Here is a 23,137-nt window from a genome sequence, read left to right as displayed (position 1 = left end):
CCTCCTTCTTCTTCTTTTTTTTTGAGACGGAGTCTTGCTCTGTCGCCCAGGCTGGAGTGCAGTGGCGCGATCTCGGCTCACTGCAAGCTCCGCCACTTCCCGGGTTTACGCCATTTTTCTGCCTCAGCCTCCCGAGTAGCTAGGATTACAGGCGCCCGCCACCTCGCCTAGCTAATTTTTTTGTATTTTTAGTAGAGACGGAGTTTCACCGTGTTCGTCAGGATGGTCTCGATCTCCTGAACTCGTGATCCGCACACGCCTCGGCCTCCCAAAGTGCTGGGATGACAGGCTTGAGCCACCGCGCCCGGCCGCCCCTCCTTATTCTTAATCAACATCTTCTAAGTGGATGTTTCTGGGTTTGCAACTTTAAAAATAAACACTTAGATCTCTGTGTGCTGATGGCGCCCTAATTTGTGTTTCTGGCCCTGATCTCTTTCCTGAACTCCAGACACGCATCAAACAGTTAACAGAACATTCCCAGTTGGATTCCTATTTTGGATCTAAAATTTAACACGTCCAAAAGAAGCGAGACCGAGAGGCCTTCATCTCCCAGTGTGCATCATCTCACATTGGCCTGTCCAACACCTCCATCCTTCTGTATTGTAGGAATCTTCCCAGCTCTCAGGATAAACTCCCCGCCCCGCCCCTGCCTTGTTTTCTGTCTTGCCTCAGGTCATTTTCCAGTGTCAGCCCTTTCTCCAAAATCTGTACCCAGTTGGGCCACTTGCCATCATCTCTACCTTGGTCCATGGCACCATTATACTTTGCAGTGTAAGCAGTGTGATTTTCCTTTAAAGAATTATATCTGGCCAGGTGCAGTGGCTTACACCTGTAATCCCAGCACTTTGGGAGACTGAGGCAGGCGAATCCCTTGAGGCCAGGAGCTCGAGACCATCCTGGCCAACATGGCAAAACCCCATCTCTACTAAAAATACAAACATTAGCTGGGCATGATGGTGTACACTTGTAGTCCCAGCTACTCAGGAGGCTGAGGCAGGAGAATCACTTGAACCCAGGAAGCGGACACTGTAGTGAGCCGAGATCACACCACTGTACTCCAACCTGGGTGACAGAGCGAGACTCCACCTCAAAAAAAACAAAAACAAAAAAAAAAAAGTGTTCTGTCTGTTTCAAGCATTGCAGTGGCTTCCTGCTGCAATTGGAAGAAAACTTAGTGTCCTTGTCATAGCCTATCAAGGCATTTGGTCTGTTCCTTGCCTGCCAGCCCCCATTCTCACCCTGTGTTATATCAGGACCTGCCACTGTCTGCTCCAGGTCCACCGGCTCTCTCTCAGTGGTATAAATGCCGGGCTCATTCTTGCCTCCTGACCTTTGCAGGGTTTTAAACTAGAGTGACCTTTTAGCCAAATGTTAGCTCCATTCAGGGAGATCTTGGACCACAAGTAACTCTATGAAACAGCCTGGTGATGTACATTGTCATCCTACCTTTTTCTCTGATAATTTTTCTCTTCATTCTCAGTGGTATAGTTTAGGTGTAACACTTTAATTCAGTAATAGTAGCTAAATGAAGAAGAAAGAATAGGAAAGAGGAAAATTAGGAATAACAAGGTAAACAATTTCACTGTGACTACCTTGAAGCGTATACAGCCTCGTGGTCTCGTTAGTGGATCTTGTACAGGTCTAGTTACATCCGGTACCATGCCTGTGGAGAGGCCTATTCAGCCAGTCAGAGCTTTGGGCAGGGAGAAGCCTTACTTTCCCTCATCTTCTCATCTACTCGTCTCTTTTTATAAGTCTTCCACATGTGCTCCCTTTGTAAGAAGAAAAACTAACTGCAGTGAACCAGAAAGACGGAGAACCAAAAAGAGGGAGAAATTTATTTCCACATTTACAAAGTATTTGTGCTTGTTAAATTCTGAATTTTCTCTGAGTATGGGACACTTTAGGTATTTCTCTAATATTATGAGTTGAGTCAGTGGGTATTACATTTCTTTGAAGATACTTAATGCTTTTCTACTGTATAGGATTTGCTGTTCTTTTTTACTGTAAGTTATTTCTTGTTAAGGAGCACTGGTAGAGTTCTCCCCACATATTCTTACACCTGCTGATTCAGTCTGTTTTCATCATTCTTCAGTTTCTCTAAAACCATTTTAACGTGTGTAGGGTGTATAATTTTTTTTTTTATTTTAACAATTCTCTTCTTGACTACAGAAAATGTTAATATTATTTTTGTTTGAAGAATGCATGTTACGCATAACACTGAACAGCTGGTTTTTAAAATAAACTTTAATTCCAGATTGCCTAATACTTACTTAGACTGAACTTAGAAAGATTTTAGAAAGTTCAGTAAGAACTTATTAATAATTGGGAAGCTCTGTTAAAGGAAAAACTTAAACTATTTGTATGTGTTTGTATGACTTGTTATAATGCCATTTGTCGTTCTCTGAACATTTGTTTTATGAATGTTCTTTTCTTTTAGCTTGATAAAGATGACATGGTATACATGGAAGCATATGATAAATTGTTGGAGTCCTGGTTAACTTTGGTTCAAGATGACAAACATTTCCATAAAGGCTTTTTTACCCAACATGCAGTTCAAGTTTTCAATTCCTATATTCAGTGCCACCTAGCCGCTCCAGATGGCACAAGAAATTTGGTGAGTTTTACGCAAGATGGTAATTAACAGTCTATTTCATCATAGGCTATATTTCACCGTGTTACACATTATATAATGCCAGAAATTCAGGATGGGTTCCCTCAGAAGATTTGCTGGGAGCAGAAGTGGCCTTGTTCTCTGAGTTCTTATTATATGGGATGTTGCTTGTATATATTCCTTTTCAGTTACCCACCTCTTTCTGTCTAGCTGTCAAGAGATATGAATAATTTGGACCTTGGATGTCTGGTCTTTTCAGTGGCAGAAGTTCAATTCTCCCGTGTGGGAGGTGGGTTGTGGGCGTGCAGTTAGTTGTGTTGATCACCATGGAGTGATTCCTGTACTTCTTGCTCTTGTATGTTTCCCTGTTTTGATAACTCTCCCGGCTGTCAGCCTTGTTAGAAGGGAGTTAGTAGATAGCTGTGCTCCAAGGTTGGCTGTGTCCTGCTCTCCTTTTGCTCTGCAGTGCTAAGCTGTCTAAGCTGTGTTGTGGAGCTGCAGAAGTGCACGCTGAATAGGTAATGCAGTTCCTCATTGTTTATCGCTTTCACTTGCAATAGACTGCCAATGGCGTGGCCTCTCGTGAGGAGGAAGAAATAAGTGAACTTCAAGAGGATGATCGAGACCAGTTTTCTGATCAACTGGCCAGTGTAGGAATGCTAGGAAGAATTGCTGCAGAACACTGTATACCTCTTCTGACAAGGTACACACAGTCCAAAGAAACCCCATGGAGCAAATATTCTCTATTCACAATTCCCTGGAGAGCACTTAAAGTGTTTAAGGACTTTAAACGCCCCCACCCCGTGTCCCAGCACACTGGAACACACTGGAACAATGGACAGAAACACACTCATGGTGCGTTCCGTGGCTTCGACATTTGGAGCCCAGGCACTACAGCATAGATGGCAGAGAGATTGTGGAAAGCATGGTATGAGAAATGATTTGACCCATATCAGTACAAACTTGGAGTAACCAGTTTTCAGATGCCTGTTGTAAACCTTGATTGTTTGTAAAGCAGTGTTTTAATTCTATGTTATAAAAAATAAATCATAATTCCTGTAGTGCTTTGAGAACAGTTGTGTACTATAATGTTTCTGTATGTGTTTTTACGCTAACATTTAATTCGTGTTGTCTGATACATGGAAGTTGTAAGTTGTTCCATGTCTTTGCTTATTGAACTTTATGAAGCTACTGTTTTCTCCTCTTTTAGTTTATTAGAAGAAAGAGTAACCAGACTCCATGGTCAGTTACAACGACATCAGCAACAATTACTTGCTTCACCTGGTTCAAGCACTATTGACAACAAAATGCTTGATGATCTCTATGAAGATATTCACTGGCTTATTTTAGTTACAGGTTGGTTGGTGGTTTCTTTTTAAAATGTAATTGCCAACTGGGCAGTTCAAGCCTTAAAAGAAGCTTCATATATGAAAAACAATAGTGTATATACAATATTGGATAACATTTGGATACAGCTATTTTCTGTCATAGAACTATGGATGCATTTTTAAAAAATACTGGCTAATATGTATGCAGTGCTATTGCATACCAAATGTTTTACGGATCTCATTTTACCCGCTGAATTAGTATTGCTACGTAGTATTACTGTTATCATCATCATCATCATTATCCCCAACTAATAGATGAAGAAGCTGGGACTTTGAGAGTATAAGAAACTAGCCCATTGTCACAGTGCTGTTAATTTTTGGAGCCAGAATGTAAATCTAGGCAGTCTGACTCTTAGGAATTTCTTTTTTAACCACCATACTGTTAGTGTTTCCATATTTTAAATAATAAGGAAAAAATCTTGACTTTTGAAAATGAATTCCCTAATATTGACTTCTAATATAGATAGTAGCAGAATTTCTATTGACTTTACAGAATACAGTACTGAAAATTATTTAAGACAGTAGATTAAAAAGCCCCTATGAATTACAAAATTGGTGAATAAAACATTTGTCCTTTTCTGTATTTTTGAGGGTTACTTATCTGAGACGTAGAAAGTTTTTTTGCATAAACTTGAAATTAACAGGTTAACACTTATAATTTACATCAATTTATATGATGTATCTAAATCAAATAAAACTGAAAACATTTATAGTACCATTTGATAAATGTAGATTTGTTAAGTGTTCATTTTTAATTTTTTTTAAACTAAAGGCTACCTCTTAGCTGATGATACTCAGGGAGAGACTCCGCTAATACCTCCAGAAATAATGGAATATTCCATTAAGCATTCATCTGAAGTTGACATTAATACAACACTTCAAATTTTGGGATCTCCAGGAGAAAAGGCTTCTTCCATCCCAGGGTACAACAGAACAGATTCTGTGATTAGGTAATATAAACTCTATAGCTGTGCTCTTGTAATTTTTATACTGTTTTATAAATTCTGAGTTGATGGGTAGATGACTGGAGTGATAGGCACGTTGTAAATCTGATACATGAAAAAAAATGAAAACTTGGAGAAGCCTTGAAATACACAAGGATGGCAAGTACTCAGTATATTTAGGCAATGCCACTCTAGTGAGAGTTGACAGCTATCCCTAGTACTGAAGAAGAGAAATGTCAGATTATTCTGAATACGATGAGACCTGGAAGGGACATTGGATGTAGTTATGAACATAGCGCCTGTCCCTCAGAGGGCGGTACTGATGCATGCAGGCGCCCTAAACGAAGGGGACCAGGTGAACGTTAAGTCTCGCTCATAAAAGCTAAAACTGTGTTTCGGTGGCTTTCTCATGGAAAATGATAGATAATTCGTATCTCAAAAAATGGAAATATTTATTCTAAATGTGAAACTGAAGAGCCCTGTTAGAAGCAGGAGAGTGCCTCAAATGAAACAATTCACTTTAATCTTTCTACTACTAATGGCAACATTTTCGGTAATTCTTAATGATGAAATTAAGGAGGGGTAAACCTGTATTAAAAATGTTCTGGCCAGGTGCAGTGACTCACGCCTGCAATCCCAGCACTTTGGGAGGCTGAGGCGGGCAGATCACGAGGTCAAGAGGTTGAGACCATCCTGACCAACATGGTGAAACCCGTCTCTACTAAAAATACAAAAATTAGCTGGGTATGGTGGTGCACACCTGTAGTCCCAGCTACTCGGGAGGCTGAGGCAGGAGAATCGCTTGAACCTGGGAGGCGGAGGTTGCAGTGAGCTCAGATCATACCACTGCACGCCAGCCTGGCGACAGAGCAAGACTCTGTCTCCCAAAAAAAAAAAAGTTCCTAAACGTGGATTTGAAAACAACATGTAAAATTTCAGTATCTTTATTTTAAATGTAGGTTGCAAGCAGAGATGTCAGTAATGATAATAACATTGGTTTTTATCAGCTGCAAAACCAGTAACTCAAACAGGATGCTGTTCTCTTTATTCTTTTTGGAATGCAAAAATATATGGATATCATTTAAACATGCAATAGAAAATGTGGCTTTTAAAAAAATAGTTGAAATATTAAGCTGATAACCAAGGATATGTTGGGAAATTTATTTCCTTTATTGTTGCATTGTCTTGTTTGAAATAAAATCATACTTTATTGAAAAAGTGACATCTTCATTTTAGGATTACTATAGTCATTAGATTTAGTGTCTCTGGAAATCAGTGCTTTGCTCTGGTTTGGTTGGTGGTGAATGTTAATTTAAAAAGCAGTTCATTTCAGGGTGCTGTCATATTATATATTCTTTGTTGTATTGTTTGCTTGGGCAGTAGCATTAGGAGTGCTTTCCTTATATTTTAAGTGCTTTTTCAATTTTTGTCAGTCCCAGGTGTTAGTGTGGGAGCGACACATTTTGGTATCTGAGAGCACAGACTATGGAGGATTGGGACCAAAAAAAAACTCACCACATTTTTAATCTAAAGAATTAATATGAAATGTAATGTTATATGGTAGAAACGTTTTTTGTTTCACTAAAAAAGCAGCTCACATTTCTTAAAACAGGTATCATTTGAGAAATAATTATTGACTGCGTAACAGGGAGCCTTTGGGTATTTGAACAAAACAGATAGAAGTCGCTCTGCTTTTAAAGCTCTTTGTAAAGGAGAGAGAATAAATAAGTAAATTATGTAGTCTGTTAGAAGACAACAAATGTGACAGGTAAAAAGCTAGAGTGAGTATCAGTAGGGCTTGTTGTAGCTGTCATTAGTGTGGTCAGTGTTGGCTTTATTTAGAAGGTGATGGGAGCAGAGGTGTGAGGCTGGTAAGCCAGGCCATGGAGGTGTCTGCGGGGAGAGCATTCCAAGCAAAATAGACAGTGAATGCAAAGGCCCTGCGCCTGCCCGGCACGTTCAAGAACAGCAAGAGTGCCGTGGTGGGTTGAGCAGAGTAAGGTGGAATTTTGTAGGAGATGGAGTTAGGAAAGTAGAAGGAAAACAGATAAGGTCTTAGGCCTTTGTAACATCTTTGGCTTTTGTTCTGAATGAAGCGGCATGCCATTGTAGGGTTTTGAGCAGAAGAGTAACTTAAATGTTAAGAAGTTTACTCTGCTGCATTGAGAGTAAATGTTGGAGGCTGGGCACCGTGGCTCACGCTTGGATTCTAGCACTATGGGAGGCCATCGTGGGCAGATTGCCCTAGCTCAGAAGTTCAAGACCAGACGGGGCAATGTTGAAACCCCGTCTCTACTAAATGCAAAAAATTAGCCGGGCATCGTGGTGCTCGCCTCCTGTAGTCCCAGCTACTCAGGAGGGTGAGGCACAATAATCGCTTGAACCTGGGAGGCAGAGGTTACAGTGAGCTGAGATCGCACCACTGCCCTCCATCCTGGGCGACACAGCAAGACCCTGTCTCAAGAAAAAAAAATGCAAAAAAAACCTGAGAGTAAGTGATGGAAGCCAGGAGACCAGTTAGGAAACAAATTGCAGTAATCCAAGAGAAAGATCATGGTGGCTTAAACCGATACTGGAGGTTGTGAGAAGTTAAAGAAAGCTCTGTTTGATTTATTGTGTTGACTTTGGATTTATGACGTACAAATGTAATCTAGGATTGACTTGGAAAATATGAGAAACTGAGTGCTGTTTGGAATATATTTGTAGATACAGTGCTTTAAGAAATTGAAGTAGGAATGGGGTATTAATCTTGGAATATCAACAATTTAAAAATATTTTGATGTTTTTATCAGTTGGATTTCAACTCCCCTGCGTGCAGCATCTGAGGGCACAGTTAGAAGTGTGTATGGGTGTTACAGGAGCTCCTGGTTCCCCTGATCTATGGGCAGAGGAGAACCAGAGGTGGCTTCTTGAAACATAAGAGTACTTCGGGCAGTGACAATAGCATGAGCAGCGATGTTACTGGAATGGGGTCCCTGAGGGTTCTCGGATCTTGCGCAAGAAAGAATTCAGGGCGAGTCCATAGAGTAAAGTGAAAGCAAGTTTATTAAGAAAGTAAAGGAATAAAAGAATGGCTACTCCACAGACAAAGCAGGAAGTTCCTGAAAATAAGAAATAAGAAAGTAAGAGGAGGAACGCGTCCACCAGAGGCACAATTCTTGTGTGTGTGTGTGTGTGTATAAATAATAAAAAAAGATCATGGGGCGATGTGCTTTGCTACAAGAGTTTGTGATAAAGGATTAATTTTCTTAATTACTATATTTTGCAAGAATCAGTACTGCTGTCTTTTAAGCAATATTAGGAATGCTTTTGTTCTACAGATGTCAGAATATCTGGACACTCCCAAGTCTGGGTCTGTTTAGTAAAATCTTACTCATTTGTTCCCTTCACTGTAAACATCTAGAGAATAGGGAGTGCTTGACTTTCTGGGAATGCAGCCCATCAGGTCCCAGCGTCATTTCCTAGCCCTCACTCAAGATGGAGTCCCTCTGGTTCGATGCTGTAAGAGAGCCCTGCTCAAGTGAGAGGAACTTAGGTGTAGCTGGTGTGTGACCCAGGAGGGCAGGGCGATGGCCTTGGTAGGGGGATGAGGGTGGAGAGGCAGGGAGGATGCTGTGGGTGGGGCTGATAAAGTGGGAGTAGAAGTACTGACAAGGATTTACAGCCGAGAAGTGATCAAATTATTTTAGAGATACTATTCCATGGGTGATCAATTTAAAGGGTGGCAAGGCAAGTTAGGAAGCATTTTCCTTAGTAGTCTTGGAATGAAGATGGAGAAAGGTTCTTGGGTTATGAGGTACTTCTGAGGTAGAAGAAAGGCCCCTGGGCGCCTCCCCTGGACCTGCCTGACTCAGGCTGAGTGGCTCTTTCATTGATGTTTCTTCCACTTTACAAAAGAAAGGCCAAAGTTCTCACTTCTACCTCTGAACGTGTGGATTGGGAGGCATGTAAAACCCTACAGGGGAGAGGGACGGTTGCAAACAGTGTGGCACTAAGTGACTGAGTCACTAGTGAGTGGACAGTTGGCAGGTTTCAGCCCTTTGCATCAAATAACATGAAGAGGACCTAATCACATCAACTAAGAGATTATTAAAAATAATTTATGTTGGTAGATCGCTGTGATTTTTGGCATATAACTTGGAAGAAATACAAATAATTGGGTGATTCTGCTATTTTAAAAATAGGTTCTACTTATATGAAATTTTCTCAGTACTTATATCAAAAGGAAAAATAGGAATCAAATCATGCTGAACTTGCTCATCTGGCAATAGGTGATGTTCATTCAAAGATACATGAACTAAGTGGGAAAAGAACCCTACCAAGTTAATCACACTAAGAGATGCATACACTTTTACGTTTGTGTTTATTTATGTTTAATAATTTATTTAAATTTATATTGTTTTGCTCAGTTGTCTAGTTTTAAGTATCATAATGATAACTCAATCCAGAAGACATTTTTAAACACGGTCTTATGGTCATTGAAAATGTTTAAAAGTTATCTTTCAATATGTAGACGTTTGTGTCAGAGTATGTGGTATGATGAGTAAAATACTGGAACATAAAAATTATATTAGGATAATGTTCTATGGAAAATTAAATTGAAATAAAAATAAGGAAAATTTGTTTACATTTTTAATGGATTATAGTGGGCACCAGAACATTACGATAACAAAACTCCAATGCATAAATGTAAAGTGTTAATGTAACCATTTTATTTTGAATTTTGTTAGACTGGAATATATATTTAAAATGATTTAATCTTACCGGAAATTTCGACATATCTGCAACTTAAATGTATTACTGTATTGGGAGATTGTTGGGGTTTTGTTGGTTTGTTTTGTTGTTGTTCACATACACCCTAAAAAATTTTTTTAACGTTTGAGCACTGGTGGTATAGGAAGTGTGCGTGCAGTGAAGAAGGCTGGGCATGGTGGCTCATGCCTGTAATCCCAACACTTTGGGAGGCCAAGGTGGGAGGATTGCTTGAGCTCAGGAGTTCACGACTAGCCTGGGTGACATGATGAAACCCCATCTTTAAAAAAATTTTGTAAATCGGCCTGGTGTGGTAGTGTTTGCCTGTAGTCCCAGCTACTTGAGAGACTCAGGCAGGAGGATCGCTCGAACCCAGAAAGTTAAAGCTGCAGTGAACCGTGATTGTGTCTGAGCATACTGCTGCCTGGGTGACAGAGCAACTCTGTCTCAAAAAGAAAAAAATAGAAGAGATTCTGGGCTGGAACCTTAAAAACCTCCTGATTTAAAGAAGGAGGTCAGGAGAAGAGGATGCTGCTGTAGAGACTGGGAAAGAGGAGGCAGATGGCTAGAAGAAGGGAGGAAGGGCAGTGACCCTGGGGAGGCTGCAGGAAGATGAGGGCAGTGACAGCGGGCCATGCAGTGGGGTAAAGAACTGAAACATGTTTGTATGATTTCATAATGAGATCATTTCAGGCTTCCTGAGAGCACTAGTAAAGGAGCATAAACCAAATTTGAGTGATGAGAATTCTTTTCTCAGCACTGATATTCTTTGGTGTGTAATGGGTTCTTTCTGTTACATCCTTTGCTTCCTTGCCTTTTGGCTAAAGTCAAGTTAAATATATATCACTTCTGATTATATGCCGTCCTCAACAAAGACATTTCTGTTTGCATGTCACGCCATGTGATTGACACCACACGACCATATGAATTATGTAGTGGAGGAAAGGACAATATGTGTACTTACACAGGTAATCTTTCTAGCAAGAGTTTTATTTAAAAATACCGTGAAGAATCAAGTTTACTAGATTAGATTTAAACAAGGCTCAATATTCAAACTTTCTAGATAACACCCAGATCTTGTACTATAACATGATCATGACATAAAACCACAAACCATACTAACCAGGGTAGTTTTAAGTAGTGATGCTAAGTAGTACATGCTAAAAGAATTTGGCATGTACTCTGAAGATTTAATTTGATGTATTTCTCCTGAAAATCTGAAAGTTTTGAACCTGAAAATTCTGTTTAGCTAGTAATGCTGAGATTCCCGCATGTGGTTACAACTTCAGCAGAAGGACATCTTTAGTGTTGACTCTTCCTTTCTTTATCGTGTCTCCTGCTTCGTGAAAGATCAGAAATAATGTAGGACACTTGTCTAAAATTCTATTGATGAAATTTTCAAGTATAGCCTGACCTAAATTCAGGTAATTGAAAGACCAAAAAGGACTTTTAAGGAAGAGAATACAGTTAGACAACCACTAAATAAATCCAAGAATGAATGATTTCTGTTTTATACTTACAGGCTGTTGTCTGCCATTCTCAGAGTTTCAGAAGTTGAATCTCGAGCAATAAGAGCAGATCTCACTCATCTACTAAGTCCTCAGATGGGCAAAGATATTGTTTGGTTTTTAAAACGCTGGGCAAAGACTTATCTCCTGGTGGATGAAAAACTGTATGATCAGGTCAGAATGTAAAACTGTTAAAACTTCATTTGGATTTGTGATGATGGCAGTTATAGAAGCAGGAACATTTTTCTTGGTGGGTTTTTCATCAAAATGTAACTGTTTAAGAGCAGTTCAACATTTTGTATGTTGAAGAGAATTACATGACTGGAATGCTGTTTTAATGTGTGTTTCAGAGCACATCACTTGATTTAGTTTATTTTAACCACTATTGAAGATAAAGATTATTATTTGGGAATAGATTATGTTTTTTTGTATTTGGTGTAATATTATGTTAGTTTTTTAATACTATGGGAATAACAGAAATCACACTGGAAAATGTGAGTGGATTGAGGATGTCTTTTGTTTTGACCTGTGAAAATGAGTACCTGCTTGTAAAGTTGATGTGAAGTAAGCGCTGCTTCAGATTAGATACTGATTTCAGTTTGATTTTTCTGTTTTTTTTTTTTTTTTTCTTGAGTTGATCTTTCTTGCTTACCTTAAAATTTTGTTTCCTCTCTTAAGATAAGCCTGCCATTCAGTACAGCGTTCGGAGCAGATACAGAGGGTTCTCAGTGGATAATTGGCTACCTCTTACAAAAAGTCATCAGTAACCTCTCGGTCTGGAGTAGTGAGCAGGACCTTGCAAATGACACTGTGCAGCTCCTTGTCACTTTGGTGGAAAGAAGAGAAAGGTTAGCTCATTGTTGGAGGCTGACTGTGTGTGTATGTGTGTCGGTGAGAAACTCTTTTTCCCTTCCTAGTGTAGTCCTTTGAACAGGCAAATGGTTACACGGTCCTAATTCTAGCTAGAGCCTACATTTTTGGAATAGTGCATTTTAAAAACTATATCACACTGTTATTACAAATGCAAATAGAGCTTTCCCTTCTTATAATTGAGCATTACATTGACTCCTTCAGGATTTGGTATCAAAGCCCTGTGAGTAACACATTAGTAATTTATAGTGTTGCGGACACTTTTATGTGGAATGTGCTCTTTTGAATTTTTAGACATCTTATCTCCATTTTAAATATTAAATACTGATATTTAAAATTTAATGTTGGAAAGTAAAATTTTTAGTGCTTTCTACAACAATTCTAGAAATGTTTTCGTTGTTCTTACTGTATAGGAATATCATTGTTATTATTACCATTGTCATTGGCTGGTTTATTGAATTCTTATAATTTACTATGTACTCTTCTAAGCACGTCATAGGTAGTATCTCGTTTAATCATTATATCAGTCTCAGCCCTGTGAGACGGTTACTATTCCTATTTTGCAGATTATAGAGAAGTGATGATTGATAGAGGTTAAATAAATTTCACATCGGCAAACAACTAGTGGGATTTGAATGTAAGCCTATGTGACTTCAAAGTCTATCCTGTTTACTGTACTTTGCTTTAAAAGTAATTAAATCTAGCTATTTTTTATTTTTGTTTTCTTTGTGTGTATGTGTATATATAGTAATACATCTTATGTTTTGTTATTTCTACCTGTAGGGCAAACTTAGTAATTCAGTGTGAGAACTGGTGGAACTTAGCTAAGCAGTTTGCAAGCCGAAGCCCACCTCTCAATTTCTTGTCAAGTCCTGTGCAGAGGACATTGATGAAGGCTCTAGTGTTAGGAGGTTTTGCACATATGGACACGGAAACCAAACAGCAGTATTGGACAGAGGTAACAGTGCCTTCTATTCTGATTGCGCCCTTTTGTGTAACTCTGTAGTTCCTTCATCTATGCATTGCCGTAAAAGAGTCTCTGGGGACATGAACGTATCGGTCATAGCTTTTCTTTCTTTTTATTTTTTTATTTTTGAGACAGGGTCTTACTCTGTTGCCCAGGCTGGCGTGCAGTGGTGCAATCTCAGCTCATTGCAGCCTCCACCTCCTGGGTCCAAGCAATTCTCCTGCCTCAGCCTCCCAAGTGACTACAGACTCATGCCACCATACCCAGCTAATTTTTGTATTTTTAGTAGAAACGGGATTTTGCCATGTTGGCCAGGCTGGTCTCAAACTCCTGGCCTCAGGCAATCTGCCCGCCTTGGCCTCCCAGAGTGCTGGGATTACAGGTGTGAGCAGCCACTATGCCTGGCCCAGTCATAGCTTTTCTGATACTTTTTTTCTCCTAATGAAGGGGTTGAAGCTTCTTATTTAACAAATGTTATAATTTGTCTGTACTTGCCTGTGTGTGATGACATTGAATATTATCAAGTGTTCTGCATTTTAGGCACATTTTTCCCAACTCAATTGAGAGCATGGACTGGCTTATTAAATCGTCATTAGGGATTGAGGAAACATTCTCCTGTCTCGAATAGGATGCACATTAACCATGATAGTCATTTCCTAGGGCTGCTGTAACAAAATACCACAATAGAAATTTGTTTTTTCCTGCTTCTGGAGGCTGGAAGTCCACGCTATAAGGTGTCTGCGGGATTTGTTCTTTCTGAAGGCTATATGGGAAAACTATAGCCTCTGGTAGCTTGCTGGGAGTCTTTGGCATTCCTTGATTTGTAAATGCATCACCCTGATCCCTGCCTTCATCTTCACATGCTCCCGCTGTGTGTGTCTGCATCCACACTTCCCCTTTCTATATCAGTTATATTAAATTAGGGGTCCACGCTATTCTGGTATGATCTCATCTGAACTAATTACATCTACGGCAACCCTATTTTCTTCTTCTTTTTTTCTTTGAGATGGAGTCTTGCTCTGTCACTCAGGCTGGAGTGCAGTGGTGTGATCTCGGCTCACTGCAACCTCTGCCTCCTGGGTCAAGCGATTCTCCTGTCTCAGCCTCCCGAGTAGGTGGGACTACAGGTGCACACCACCACGCCCGGCTAATTTTTGTATTTTTAGTAGAGCTGCGGTTTTGCCATGTTGGCCAGGCTGGTCTCCTGACCTCAGGTAATCCGCCCACCTCAACCTTCCAAAACACTGGGATTACAGGCGTGAGCCACCACGTCCAGCCAACTCTATTATCAAATAAGTTCATGTCCTGGTGTTTGGATTTCCACATACGAGTTTTTGAGGGACACAGTTTGACCCATAACAACCGTGGGCACATTATTATTATTTTTTTTGAGACAGAGTCTCGCTCTGTCGCCCAGGCTGGAGTGCAGTGGCCGGATCTCAGCTCACTGCAAGCTCCGCCTCCCGGGTTCACGCCATTCTCCTGCCTCAGCCTCCTGAGTAGCTGGGACTACAGGCGCCGCCACCGCACCCGGCTAGTTTTTTGTATTTTCTAGTAGAGATGGGGTTTCACCAGGTTAGCCAGGATGGTCTTGATCTCCTGACCACGTGATCCTCCCATCTCGGCCTCCCAAAATGCTGGGACCACAGGCTTTAATAGGCTTTAAATCAAGGACCAAGAGTTGCCAGTATGTGTGTAGGTTGCCAGCCTGCAGTGCTTGTGTCTAGAGGGCCCTTAGGGTTTGAGAAGGGGCACAGTATTGGAATTAGGCAGTTGTTTGTGACTTCAAATCCAGGGGAAACGAGACTGACTAAATATTTTTATTTTAAACAACTGTATTATCATACGGACAGCTTTAAGTCGAATTAAGATACTGTCCTCTTGAATATGAGTACTCTTATATACAGGGCAGGACTGATTAACTGAAGTTATATTCTGTGCCAAGAGGAATTAGGTAAGGGAAAAAGGAAAAAAAAAAAAACAGGCGAGAGCTTTGTGTTGGGCTTCACTCTGTAGAGGTTGGCAGGCTGCAGCCCATAGGCCAAATGTGGCTTGCTGTCTGATTTTGTAAATAAAGTTTATCTTTGTTTTTTCCTTTTTGGCTAATTACTTGGAGGGAGATGGAGGGAAATGGCAGAATTCTTTGAGTGGCAGGGAGAAAGTTATGTCCCATGCTTTGGGTGTTCTGTCTTTACATGAGCCGGAAGTTAGGATGACCCTCAAAATGGGGAATGTAAAGTCTGGTGTAGATATTCTTTATGTGCTTGTCCTGCCTCCAACAATTAGAAATGTTTTGGAAAGTGAATATTTATCCAAGCAGAGGAAATAAAGCATGTGAACTGAGCTTTAAGAGAATTCCTGGTTTATTTTTACAGGTTCTTCAGCCACTTCAGCAGCGATTCTTAAGAGTAATAAACCAAGAAAACTTCCAGCAGATGTGTCAGCAAGAGGAAGTCAAGCAGGAAATCACTGCCACACTGGAGGCCCTGTGTGGCATTGCGGAGGCTACCCAGATTGACAACGTAGCAATCCTGTTTAATTTTTTAATGGACTTCCTTACCAATTGCATTGGGTTGATGGAAGTTTACAAGAATACCCCAGAGACTGTCAATCTCATTATAGAAGTTTTTGTTGAAGTTGCACATAAACAGATATGCTATCTTGGAGAGGTAAGCACTTTCTAATTTTATCCCTTCAGGATTAAAACCCTTTAAAGCTGTAATAAAATAATAGATCTTCACTTCAAATTTGATTAGTATTATCTTAAATAATATTTTTATTCCTCCAAAAGATTTTCAAAAAGATTTTTAAAAAGAACTTCTAATTCAGAGAAAGTCATGTTGAGTGAATATAATTTTTTTTATATATATCTTGTAAAAAGAAACAGGATATATGTTATATGTGCAGAATGTTCAGATTTGTTACATAGGTATATGTGTGCCATGGTGGTTTGCTGCACCTGAATATAAATTTTTGTCCTAAAATTTTGTTAGAAAAGGGGTAAAATTGGCCGGGTGCGGTGGCTCAAGCCTGTAATCCCAGCACTTTGGGAGGCCGAGACGGGTGGATCACGAGGTCAGGAGATCGAGACCATTCTGGCTAACACGGTGAAACCCCGTCTCTACTAAAAAATACAAAAAGCTAGCCGGGCGAGGTGGCGGGCGCCTGTAGTCCCAGTTACTCAGGAGGCTGAGGCAGGAGAATGGCGTAAACCCGGGAGGCGGAGCTTGCAGTGAGCTGAGATCCGGCCACTGCACTCCAGCCCGGGCAACAGAGCCAAACTCCGTCTCAAAAAAAAAAAAAAAGAAAAAAAGAAAAGGGGTAAAATTTTAAAAATAATTATTAATATATGCTTTTTAGAAATAATTATTGTTTTAATGTAGTTTAAAGCAAGCATTATTGCTACTCTTGGAATTCAGAGTTAATTTATATACTTTTAAATTTCTTTAATATCAGTGTTTGTTTCTCAAATAGATTCTACCAAGTAGCATAATTTGTGCATTTTTTTTTTTTTGCAGTCCAAAGCTATGAACTTATATGAAGCCTGCCTTACTTTGTTGCAAGTATATTCCAAGAATAATTTAGGGCGGCAAAGAATAGATGTTACAGCGGAAGAAGAGCAATACCAAGACCTGCTTCTCATTATGGAGCTTCTTACTAACCTGCTGTCCAAAGAATTCATAGATTTCAGTGATACAGGTAAAATGTAACGTGATGGGTTTTAAACTTTGTTGTTACCCTCCTTTTTATTAAAGCAAAGGATTGTTTTCTGTAAGAGACATCTTATGAGGACGTTCGATTTGTGGAATAAAAGAAAGGAGATCTCTGTGGTTGAAGCGAGGGTGGGGACCAGCGGCCCTCTTGCTTGGCTTTCCTCTTGTGAGAATAATGGAAATAGTATCTCTCATTCATTCACATCTTACTAAATGCCAAGCACTGTTCTTACCTTTCACAATGGTGTGGAGTCAGTCCTATGTTATTCTCACTTTATAGATGAGGAAACAGAGGCATAGAGAGCTTAAGTCACTTGGCCACAGATACTTAACCAGGACTGGGATTCAAATCCCAGCCTATGACTCCAGAGGCCAGTCTCTTCCCATGTCCCCCAAGGTGGCCACCCCAGCAAACCCTCGCAGTTTCCGGAGTGCAGCTTGGAAAGCCCTGTTGGGATGGGAAGCACTGCTCTCTGGAGTTCACAGCCCACACTTTGAAGACCTAGCCTAGTGTCTCACCTACAGGATGATGGGGGAGTGGATTCGCCTGCCTGTGCCTTTACTAGCTGGTCAAATGGGTATCATAATAAATACCTTTCGGCGTGTTTGAAGGATCAGCTGTCAAGTGTCTTTGGTGCCTAGCATTGTGTCTCACAATCAGTAGGTAAAAGATAGTTGCTGTTACAGGCAAGACCCGGATCAGTAATTTAAGCCTCATATATTTGTGTAGTTTTCAGTGCTGTAGAGTTCACTTCCCTCCTATGCCACTGCCCACCTTGCCTTCAAACAAAATGGATCCTGTTTCATAAGAGAAAAATGAGTCATATCTAGCCTCTCCTGTTATATGTTGTGCAGACATGTAGGGTGGTGGATATTTTTGGCTCCTTCCTTGTTGTAAGATTCTAAGTTGGGTGCTATAATACCCACTTTTTTATCCCAATCCTTTAGATTGTTCTGTTTCCTTATTTTTGTCATATTCCTTATTCACTGGCCTATGGTTGTTTTTTTTTTTTTTTTTCTTTTTCTTTTTTTTTATTCTTGGGCCATGGTTTTTCTAGTATCTGCCCTGAGCTAGGTACCATCAACTTCACAGTGTAGAAGGTTTACTGTTTATTTATTGATTGATTTTTGCAGTTAACTAGGGGTACCAAGGTGAGATAGTCTGAAAAGCACTGTACAAATTCACTTTTCCTCAGTGAATTCTTTCTGGTCTGTTTTTAGGCCCAGCCTCTCACCCAAGTTTTCTAACTTTCTTCAGGTCATTTCTGCCTAATCCAGGAGTTCCTAACTTTTTCTTTTTTTCCTTGTTGTTGTTTGAGAGGCAGGATCTCCCTCTGCCATCCAGGCTAGCGTGTAGTGGCGTGATCATAGCTCTTTGCAGCCTCAACCTCAGGTTCAAATGCTTCTCCCACCTCAGCCTCACAAAGTGGTGGGATTACAGGTGTGAGCCACTGTGCCCAGCATTCTTAACCTCTTACTAATACAGTATTAGTTGGTTCATGGACTCTTGGAAACCTATAAATTTTCCAGGTGTGTCAGGACCCCAGGCTAAGAACCTTGTACCCAGAGAAATCTGTAACTAAATGTTAAGACTCAGAGATAAAACATGTATATGTTTAGCTGATTTACTGTCATGATTACCCTGTGTATCATAAATCAGCTAATTGTTTCAAATTTTTCATTTCTAGACATAGTATAATCATTTTCTTGGATTCTGATTCTATGCCCCCACTCAGGCCCCTTCTCAGACCTGCTAACTCTAGAAATCTATATTTTGACTACATTTCCTAGTTGTTTCTGACATACTACCAGATTTGTCTTATTTTCAGATTCCAGGGGAGAAGTTCAGCATTAGGCTTAACAAGTGGATTTTAAGTAGACACATACCCCTCATTTGATCTTTTTGTTGTTGTTGTTATAAGAAATATGCCCTTAATAGAAAAATATTGTAAATATAGAGACAGAAAAATCATGCTTACTTTTGGACACCATCCAGAGTCAACTGTACATTCCATTTTAGGAATTTCTTTTTTGGTTATTTTTATTCAGTTTTCTTTGTGATCATGCTCTAAAGACAAGCTTGCTTTTGTTTTGCTTTTACTCCTGGCAAGCTGTGAACTAAATTCAATTTTATATTCTGTCATTTTGTTTAATGTGTTAACCTTTCCCTTGTCATTAGAATCTGTGATGATATTTTTAATGGCTATGTGGCATTCCACATTTTGGAATTTAACCTGTTTCCTAATATTGGACATCTGGAATATTTACCTTTTTGCATTTATAAATGGTGATGCAGTGATCATTTCTATGGACAAGGCTGTCTGAATTTCTGATTATATCCTTAATAGATAGAATGCTTGAAATGGTCTTAATATATTGCTTTTGAGGTTAACCACATTTTATCCTTACCAGCAATGAAATGTTATCATTTTTACAAATTATTTTTAATGTAATGAATCAGAAGTAGTATCTTTTTAACATTTGTATTGCTTGATTAATAGTTGGAATGGACTGTTTTCCTTTAGAATCAAGACTTTGATAAATGTTTGTTTAGAGATGTTAGTTTATCTGTTTAGGTCTTAGTATTCTCATTAATTTAGATATAAGTCATATGTAGTAAGAATGATAACCTTTGTCATATTGGTTGTCCTTTTTAAAATTACTTTCTTTTTTATGTAACATTTTAATTTCTGTATTTCCTGCATTCCTTTTAAGCTTAGAAATAATAATATTTTTATAGAAATAATAATATACGCACTTGAAATCAAATGGATATTTCTATAGAAATTGTTTCATATTATGGCTACTATGCCAGTAGATTTTATATTTCGAAACATTGATTAAGCATTAGTTTTATTTCTAGACTGTCCCTTGCTCTTAACCTCCCCAATACTTCCGTATCAAGTACTCATATCCCCTAATAAAACTCAAAAGGATGACACAGGACTGGGGTCTCAGATCCTTTTTTTCACCCCTGGGTGTGCTGTCCCCTCCATCTCCTCGCCAGAGACTGGGCAGGACGAGATCAGATTCTCTATTATTCACTCATTGATTTATTTAGCCTCTAGAGGTGAGTTTATTTTCATAAAGGTAGAATACACACTTGGAAGATTTATCGATGTTACCACCATAAGCCTGCATCCTTTTATTTTAACAGATGAAGTGTTTAGAGGACATGAGCCAGGTCAAGCAGCAAACAGATCTGTGTCAGCAGCAGATGTTGTGTTGTACGGAGTAAACCTAATTCTGCCTTTGATGTCACAGGATCTCTTGAAGGTAATTAATGAAATTGAATGTCAACATACAACCATAGGTAATTGAAGTTCAAAGATACTTTAGACAAGAATATGTCTGTGATTTAATTAAGTAGTTGTATCTGTTAAATGCACATGAAGATGCAGTTTTTGCATTTTCATTAATGGTTACTTGTGCGTGCTTCTCAGTAACATGGGCCCTTACTCAGTCTCTGTTTCTGCCCCAGAGTCCTGCAGGCACCCACACATTAGTGACTCGTTTTGTCAGGGAGTGCTACAGAAAGAAGCCTGTCCTTTTAGAAACGACATTCTGTTAGCAGTTTTGATTACCTCATAATTTGTCACTAAGGGAATAAAGTAAGTTAAAAGTTTCAGTGTTTTCCTCTGATACTTCCTGAACGTCATTCTCAGGTTAAAGGATTGAGCAGAGGAAGGCATTTTCCAAGGGGCACCGTGTAAAAATGGGATGGTAAACATCCAAGACTGATGCTGTTTTCAAGTTTTTGCACGCTCTGACTACGTTATGCCTTGGTTTTGCCAGTTAATATTGAGGGTGTGGTGGCGGTGAGGCAACATTTTTCTACCATCTATAAGTACCCTAGAGGGAGGTCTCTTGTCATGAGTTCTCATAGCGGGATAAGCGTGGGGATGAGGACATGGGGGTCTCTTGTCATGAGTTCTCATAGCGGGATAAGCGTGGGGATGAGGACATGGGTGGAAAGGAAAGGAGGACTTTGTGTATGTGCCTGTGTGCGTGCACACACACGGGATAAAGACAAGGAGGGAGAGGAGGAGGAAGTACGAGAGTAGAGGCTGACAAGTGTCCAGAAGGTGAGTATGTACGAGAAGAGTGGGTCCTGTCAGACTGCCAGCACAGCAGGGTCGAGCCGTGTGCTTCCCTCCTTGAGAACATCTCTAACTATTGGAAACAATGCTGATGATCCATGGTATTCATGCAGCAGCCAGCCAGCAGGATGAGGAAGTTTAGTCAACTCTTCATATTGGTTTGCAGGTAGGGCTTGTTTAAACAAGCCAGTAAACATTTAAGTGTGTATTTTTCTTAAGTGTGGTTGAACCATATTACCTACTTTTACCTCAGTTCTCTAGGATAGTACAACTGGAAGAATGTTTTTGGAAGCGTAAAGACCGAATACTCTGCTCTGTGCATAGTCTTTACAATTTGTATTAACCTTGAATTTTTTCAACATGCTTGAATGGAAATACATTTACAAAAAGGTTTTACTCTCAAGTTGTTTAATAATTTTAAATCTGGCTGCCTCGTTTACTTTTTCAGGGTAAACATAGAATATCTGAAATTGACCTTGGCTTTTATTAACTATCTAGAAGATAATTGTTTAGACTGTCTGTTACTTTGTTTCATAGTAGTTACTAAAATATGCCCTTTATTTGTACCTGGTTTTACATTTAGTTTGGTCTTCATGTTTTCCATATCTTGTACATGTTTTAAAGAAATCATTATATTTAGAAGCTTGTCAGTTACTTTATTGCATTGATGAAAATAAAAATTGGATACTAATGAGCATCCAAATGATTTAATATTTCTTTTTCAGTTTCCAACCCTTTGTAATCAATACTACAAACTAATCACATTTATTTGTGAGATTTTTCCTGAAAAAATACCACAGCTTCCTGAGGATCTGTTTAAAAGTCTGATGTACTCCCTAGAATTAGGAATGACATCATATCCTTTAAATGGACATCATTGTTACTTGTCATTTGGGGAAAAAGATCTTCCTTTAAAGAAAAGTGTTTTAAGTTTACATTTTTCGTTTTTCTTTTGTGGTTCAATTTTATTTCTTTAAAAAACCAGGCGCGGTGGCTCACACCTGTAATTCCAGCACTTTGGGAGGCCAAGGCGGGTGGATCACCTGAGGTCAGGAGTTCGAGACCAGCCTGGCCAACATAGTAAAACCCCATCTCTACAAAAATACAAAAAATTAGCTGGGCGTGGTGGTGTGTGCCTGTAGTCCCAGCCACTTGGGAGGCTGAGGCAGGAGAATCGCTTGAACCCGGGAGGCGGAGGTTGCAGTGAGCCGAGATTGCGCGATTGCACTCCAGCCTTGGCAACAAGAGTGAAACTCTGTCTCAAAAAAAACAAACAAACAAAAAAAAAACAAAACAAAAACCTGTCACTTCTGTAACTGCTCTGTTTCCTTTGTTAGTTTGCCTCGTCCTGTCCTTTCACAGATCTCTGAGGCATTCGGTCCCTGGTTCCAGAGTTACCCCTTCATCAGGGTCCCATTAGTAATGTTGAGCTGGGTCTCTGGTCGTAGCTGTGATTGTAGAGAATAATATGACTTTTTAATAAGTTGTATGTATCATAAACTGAAACAAGCTGTACATCACCAGGCTCAAACCCAGAACCCTTACAGGCAATCTGAAGAACACTGGAAATCTTCTTTCCTTATATAACTCAGTGAAGAGATTGCCCAGGAGTCCGCTTGTGTGTCTGTATTCATTTCTAGAAACACTCATCCATTTAACACTAGCTATAATTTTTTTTATCTTTTATAAATCGAATATATCCAATCGAGTTTGTTCTTTGACCTTCATGATCAGAATGAGTTCGGAGGTTTGCCAGCTCTGCCTGGAGGCCCTGACACCGTTAGCTGAACAGTGTGCAAAAGCACAAGAAACAGACTCACCACTTTTTCTAGCAACACGGCACTTTCTGAAGGTAAGATGTCTGTGGTAGGTCAGAAAATCATCTACTTTCAAAAGTATGGTCGGTGCACAGAATTCTGCATTCAAATGAGGAAATGCTTCCATTCTTTTGGGGGCGAGGAAACCGTGACTTCCTGTTCACTGTTATTTCCTGGAGATCAACTCTTCATGAACACATTCTCATCCACTATTTTTTGTGTTCTTGAAGATTGATGTGGTAAATATTGAGGGAATTTGATATCATTGATTATTCAGATACCACAGCAAGTTGCAATGTCTTTTTTTTTTTTTTTTAAACATTAAGGAAAATTTCAGATTGATTTAATAAATAGAATAACAACCAACCCTCTCTTTTTCTTTTTTGGACTGGGGAGGGACTGGCGGATATATGATCGTCCTATGTTTCTATTTATAAGTCCTAATGTAATTTCAGCTGGTTTTT

General features: G+C 39.6%; 1 protein-coding gene across 7 annotated transcripts in view; it reads left to right on the top strand.

Moving 5' to 3' along the window:
* XPO4 (exportin 4) overlaps positions 1–22,961 on the top strand; it is a 104,955-nt gene extending 81,994 nt beyond the window's left edge. For 2 of the 7 annotated variants that reach the window (XM_026454210.2, XM_026454209.2), the window contains 12 exons: positions 2,441–2,617; positions 3,175–3,317; positions 3,825–3,970; positions 4,775–4,952; positions 11,221–11,380; positions 11,885–12,054; positions 12,860–13,034; positions 15,419–15,712; positions 16,562–16,742; positions 19,914–20,032; positions 21,582–21,712; positions 22,591–22,959. In XM_026454210.2, the coding sequence (XP_026309995.1) occupies positions 2,441–2,617; positions 3,175–3,317; positions 3,825–3,970; positions 4,775–4,952; positions 11,221–11,380; positions 11,885–12,054; positions 12,860–13,034; positions 15,419–15,712; positions 16,562–16,742; positions 19,914–20,032; positions 21,582–21,712; positions 22,591–22,726 (2,010 nt within the window). In that variant the 3' untranslated portion in view covers positions 22,727–22,959. Of the gene's footprint in view, positions 1–2,440; positions 2,618–3,174; positions 3,318–3,824; positions 3,971–4,774; positions 4,953–11,220; positions 11,381–11,884; positions 12,055–12,859; positions 13,035–15,418; positions 15,713–16,561; positions 16,743–19,913; positions 20,033–21,581; positions 21,713–22,590 lie in introns of all 7 variants that reach the window. The other 5 variants (XM_026454213.2, XM_026454214.2, XM_026454215.2 and 2 more) reach the window with 3 other exon arrangements.
* The last annotated feature ends 176 nt before the right edge of the window (positions 22,962–23,137 follow it).

The sequence above is a fragment of the Piliocolobus tephrosceles genome, chromosome X, assembly GCF_002776525.5.
Source record: "Piliocolobus tephrosceles isolate RC106 chromosome X, ASM277652v3, whole genome shotgun sequence".
NCBI lineage: Eukaryota > Metazoa > Chordata > Mammalia > Primates > Cercopithecidae > Piliocolobus > Piliocolobus tephrosceles.
Note: the sequence above shows the minus strand (reverse complement) of the source record. Positions and strands in the feature narration are given on the sequence as shown.